This window comes from Otolemur garnettii, unplaced genomic scaffold (assembly GCF_000181295.1).
Source record: "Otolemur garnettii isolate 467f Iridium unplaced genomic scaffold, OtoGar3 scaffold00159, whole genome shotgun sequence".
In the NCBI taxonomy this organism is placed as follows: domain Eukaryota; kingdom Metazoa; phylum Chordata; class Mammalia; order Primates; family Galagidae; genus Otolemur; species Otolemur garnettii.
Genome location: NW_003852554.1, coordinates 825,802 through 830,539, shown reverse-complemented (window position 1 = coordinate 830,539; position 4,738 = coordinate 825,802). Strand labels below are relative to the sequence as shown.

The following is a 4,738-nucleotide window of genomic DNA, read 5'->3' as shown; positions in this document are numbered from 1 at the left end:
TCTTGGTCTTGCTCAGGCAGATATAGTCTGCTTTTAATTATATAAACATGTATAAAGAAAAGAGGATAGAAGGAAATTTACCAAAACATAATAGTTACCTATGGATAATGGTACTGTAGATGTTTTCCTATACTTCTGTATTTTCCAATTTTTCTACAATTAAATATAATCTTTATAATCAAGGGAAGAAAGTGTTTTTGTTGTTTTTTAAATGAACAATATAATCTACCTGAACCAGACTGGCCAGATAAAACTCCTAACTGTCAAGGCTCAAATGACAACTAGTAGGAGAACTCTCAGCCACTGGCTTTCTCCATCATACAACCCCCTATCACCGTAACAAGATATGCTGTATGATAGTGATTACTGCATTTAACATACTGATGTGTATCTATTATTTCTCCACCTCCCTCCACTGGACTTGGAGCTTCCTATGGAAAAGAACTCTTTACTGTTTCTATACTTCCTATACCTGACATATACATGTATTATTGCTAGCAAACACTTACATATGCATGTATCATGTAGTGCCTAGCCAGGCACTATTCTAAATATACGTAAATTAACTCATTTATTTAGCTACCTCCCCTTAGGCCTACCTCATATCTGGGATGGATTTGTGTCTCCAATAGTTATCAAAGCTTGTAAATCAAATGAGCAGGGCGAGTTCAGGTGGATACTAGGATCTAGGTAACCACAATAGCCAAAATGTACTGCATGTTTATTATGTGACATTGTGCTGTGCTTTACATGCATTAAATCCTCAAACTAACCCTAAGGAAGATACTATTAATGTCTCAGAATGGAAATGAGAACAGATTCCTAAGAGATTAAATATCCGGTCATGTAAATTCTATGTTCTGCCACTTACTAGCTAACCAATGTTCTGACTTCAACTTACAATGGCAATCCAGAGTCCCTGTATTTAAACCAACTCAACCAATAATCAACTATTAATAGATTCAATCAGAAAGTGAAAAATGGGGGTGGCGCCTGTGGCTCAAAGAAATAGCGGACCCCATATGGCAGCTCCGGCCAAAAACTGCAAAAAAAAAAAAAAAGAAAGAAAAGAAAAGAAAAGAAAGTGAAAAAAGGAAAAGCCTTTTTCCAACCTCCTAGGAGGTTGTCTACTCCTCCATATCACATGAGAATCCTCTTTTATCTGAAACAAAAGGTGGGTCGAGATTATCAGATGAACAAAGAATATACTATCTATCAAGGCAGCCTATCTACCTCACCTTTAAATAACTCCAAGCAGTTTCAGAATACGCACATTTTAAACTCTTGCTTCCTCTTTCTTTGCTGGCAAACTCCTCTATTTATCTTTCTAGGGCAGGAATCAACAAAACATGGTCTGAGAGACAAATTCAAACCACTATCTGCTTCTGAGGACCCATGATAAACAAATATTTTTTCAGCTCTTCTTAAAGCACATTTTTACAGTTCTCAGTGGTTGAAAAGCAAATCTATAGAGTCCTTAGTGACATGTTAAAATTAAATGTAATTCACATTTTAGTGTCCATGGTTTTAATTAAAACACATTCATGCTCATCTGTTTATTTATTGTAAGTAGTAAGAGAACCTATTCCCCAAAACACCTGAAAAATATTTATTGTTTGGCCCTTTGCAGATCACTATTCTAGAGTGATGGTCAAATGTTAAAACCCCTTTCAAAACTTTTCCAAAACCACATTTCTCAGAACATAGTTAGTCTTTCTCTCCTCTGGGCTCCCAAAGATTTTGTCATCCTCCTTTGACCACTAGCCCTTTTCATCCTATGATCATCTGTTTACTTATCTGTATTTCTCAAGAGCAAAGACTGTATCCAATTTTTGAAAATCACAGGCACTGGTTAAGTACCTACCATTTGTTCAAAGAAATCAGTAAAAGAACAAAAGACAAACTTGGTGTTATCTGCCTTACAACACACAATTTGGGACAACAATTATGGCAGTTGTCATAATATAACTATTCTGGGTTAGTCCCAAATTTATGCTGATCTCTCACGGAGCACTACCAAAATACTATTTCTAAGATATAACAATGACATATGTATTTAAAATATCTCACTAAGTAAGTTACATGGAGAACATTAAGTTACATTAAGTGAAAGAGATTCCAGTAGACAATCTACTTTAAAAGATTTTAATAGAGAAAATAATTTGGTGGTTATGCTTCCAGTTCCACACAAAATCAACACCTCCCAAGGACAGAAACCATTGAATCTGTGAACTGTCTCATAGTGACCAACCAAAAGCATGGTATTCAAAAATGCTTAGTATGAAAAAAGGGCAGGTACAGATGAGGAACTGTGCCCTGTGCTGTTGACAATTGTTTTAAAGCAATTCTCATCCATCCAGTCTGCTCTCCCACAGCTGTGATAGGGGAAAACAATGGTGTGTGATATCCCCAGTAGAATCCAATCTAATCAAGCTGTCTTCTCCTGAGTTCTGGCCTCTGAAACTATTTGTCAGGGATACTCCAATCTCTCCGTTCTCTCCAGTCACAACTTATGGAGTAACCTCAAGGCCTAGCACAGAGGCAGTCAGGAAAGTTTGAGTGAATCAGTCACAATGGATCTAGTACAGTACTGTTATCTGCAGACCTTCAGACTTTTCTTCCCAGATAAATACAACGCAGTGAAAGTCAGGGGCCATCGCTTCCCCCTTACTCTTGTTAGTGCAGGCTCTGGCTCAGATACTGAAGAAACATATTGGCTAGCTGAGGCAAGTTCTCATTGTTAGGATGCATTTTAGTATAGGAAATAAACTGGCGACGGAGGCGACTCAGTTCTGCCATGGTCAAGTGCCGGGTAAACCGCAAGTGCTCCGTGGTGCCAGGAAGCGTGAGCAAGTCCCCAGGAACGGCGTTCTTCTGCGCTTCCATCAGGCCGGCCAACACCTGGCTGGTGACCTGGTCCAATTGGTGCAGAAAGTTGCCAGAAGCGAGGGGCTGGGACTGCGTAGACTGATGCGGTGGAGGGGCCCTGTTCTCAAACAAGGCAGTCCGGATCTCCGCCAGAGGCAAAGGCTCCTCTAAGCCAACCAAGGTGAACAAAGGCCGGTCCCAGCGGTTTCGAGAGTCGGGAGCCTCAAAGCGCAGCGTTAAGGCCTCCAGAAGTTCCGGGGGGTAAAAGGCACTAGTAGGCAGAGGCTTTGAAGATTTTTCGGACTGCGGAGGTGAAGAATCTCTTGCGCCGACTTCCTCTGGCTCCAGTTCCTTCCGTCCTTCGGCCTGGGCTCTCCCGTTTACTATAGAGTCGGCTGTGCGCAGTTCCCTGGGAGCGCCTGCCGCCTGAGGTCTCCCGCCCTCCTCAGAGCGCGGCCGCCAACTCACACTGCCGTCCCGGCCGCGGTTCTCCTCCCCGCCCGCCGCCTGCAGTCCGCCGCTCGGACCGCAGGGCCGCACGCAGTACACCAGGCACAGCGGGGTGCGCGCCGCCCGGGCCAGGCAGTACAGCTCGTAGCGGAAGCCCTTGATGTAGTTAAGAGAGTCCAGGATCACCACGTCTTGGCGACTCAGCCGCCGCTCCACCGCGGCTCGCAGGGACCCGCGCAACGCCTTCTCACGGCCAGAATCGCCGTACACGCTCGCGTCCTCCGCGCCCAGCACCGCCGCGTCGCTCACCACGCACACGGCGCGGCCCTCGGCCGCCAGCGCCTCGCGCAGCTCCTCGGCGCGCCGGCTCCTGCCGCTGTCCGGCAGGCCGCAGACCACCACGAGCGGCATCCTCCCCGGCAGCGGCCCGGCGCGCCTGCGCAGCCACTTCCGGGTCGCCCGCGACGCCGGCGCAACCCGGAAGGGCAAAGTACACTTCCTGCCTGCGTTCGCAGCTACAGAAAGTCTTTGTTTCTATGGAAACAGGATTTCTAGGCCACCTAGGCCCGGGTCCAGCATTTCAGAAAAAGAGATGCTAAGACTGAAATGGTGCCCGTTATTCGTGCCAAATGATTACAGGCCTCAGGAGACTGTGTTCTCTCTGCGGCACAGGACTATGCGGTGTCGAAGCCTTAATGAGCGTTAAATACCGTATAACAAGCAGCACTGTATTTAACTTACAGAAGGCAATTCATAAAGACTACCTCTACATTCCTCCTCCTCCTAAACCTACTGGCTCTCAGTAAATATTTATTCAGTAACCTTTTGAGTCTTTCGACATCTCCATGGTTGGGAATTCAGAGATAAACACAAAAGTTTTCCTGCAGGAGATCAAAAGTCTGAATGGAAAGAATCAGGCACCTACACTACAGAGTAATAAATGCTCTGATTAGATGTAGGTGCGGTTATATAAGAAGAGACGAGAAAAACAAACCGCCCAGAGAAAACATTGAAGCCTTTATCTGGGAATAGTCTTTGACTTACAACATGAAAGATTAAAAGGAACTTTTCCCCTGGATAGGGTTGCCAACAACAAAACAATTTTTTTTTTAGTATAAATATGTCCCAAATGTTGCACAGACATATTTAAAAATGTCTATTGTTTATTTAAAATTCATTGAACTGCGCGTTTTTTATTTGCTAAATCTGAACAATGTAAGTTTTGAGACCCAGGGCTGTGAAACTATAGAATCTGTCCTGGGGATACCAAGCACTTAATTTTTCTAAGTACAATAGCGTACGTGTGGCTCAGTGCCCATAGTACAATGGTTACAGTGCTGGCCACATACACCGAGGCTTGAGGGTTCAAGCCCAGCCCCAGCCTGCCAAACAACAATGACAACTGCAACAAAAAATAGCC

At 44.4% G+C, this 4,738-nt stretch overlaps 2 protein-coding genes across 2 annotated transcripts in view; both read right to left on the bottom strand.

The window, feature by feature from the left end:
- The window catches only part of TXNDC12 (thioredoxin domain containing 12), a 24,300-nt gene that overhangs the window by 8,836 nt on the left and 10,726 nt on the right, over nucleotides 1-4,738 (bottom strand). The window lies entirely within an intron of this gene.
- KTI12 (KTI12 chromatin associated homolog) lies at nucleotides 2,132-3,740 on the bottom strand. The gene has a single exon (XM_003799925.3). The coding sequence runs from the start codon at nucleotides 3,727-3,729 to the stop codon at nucleotides 2,677-2,679; it is 1,053 nt and encodes a 350-aa protein (XP_003799973.1). The 5' UTR covers nucleotides 3,730-3,740; the 3' UTR covers nucleotides 2,132-2,676.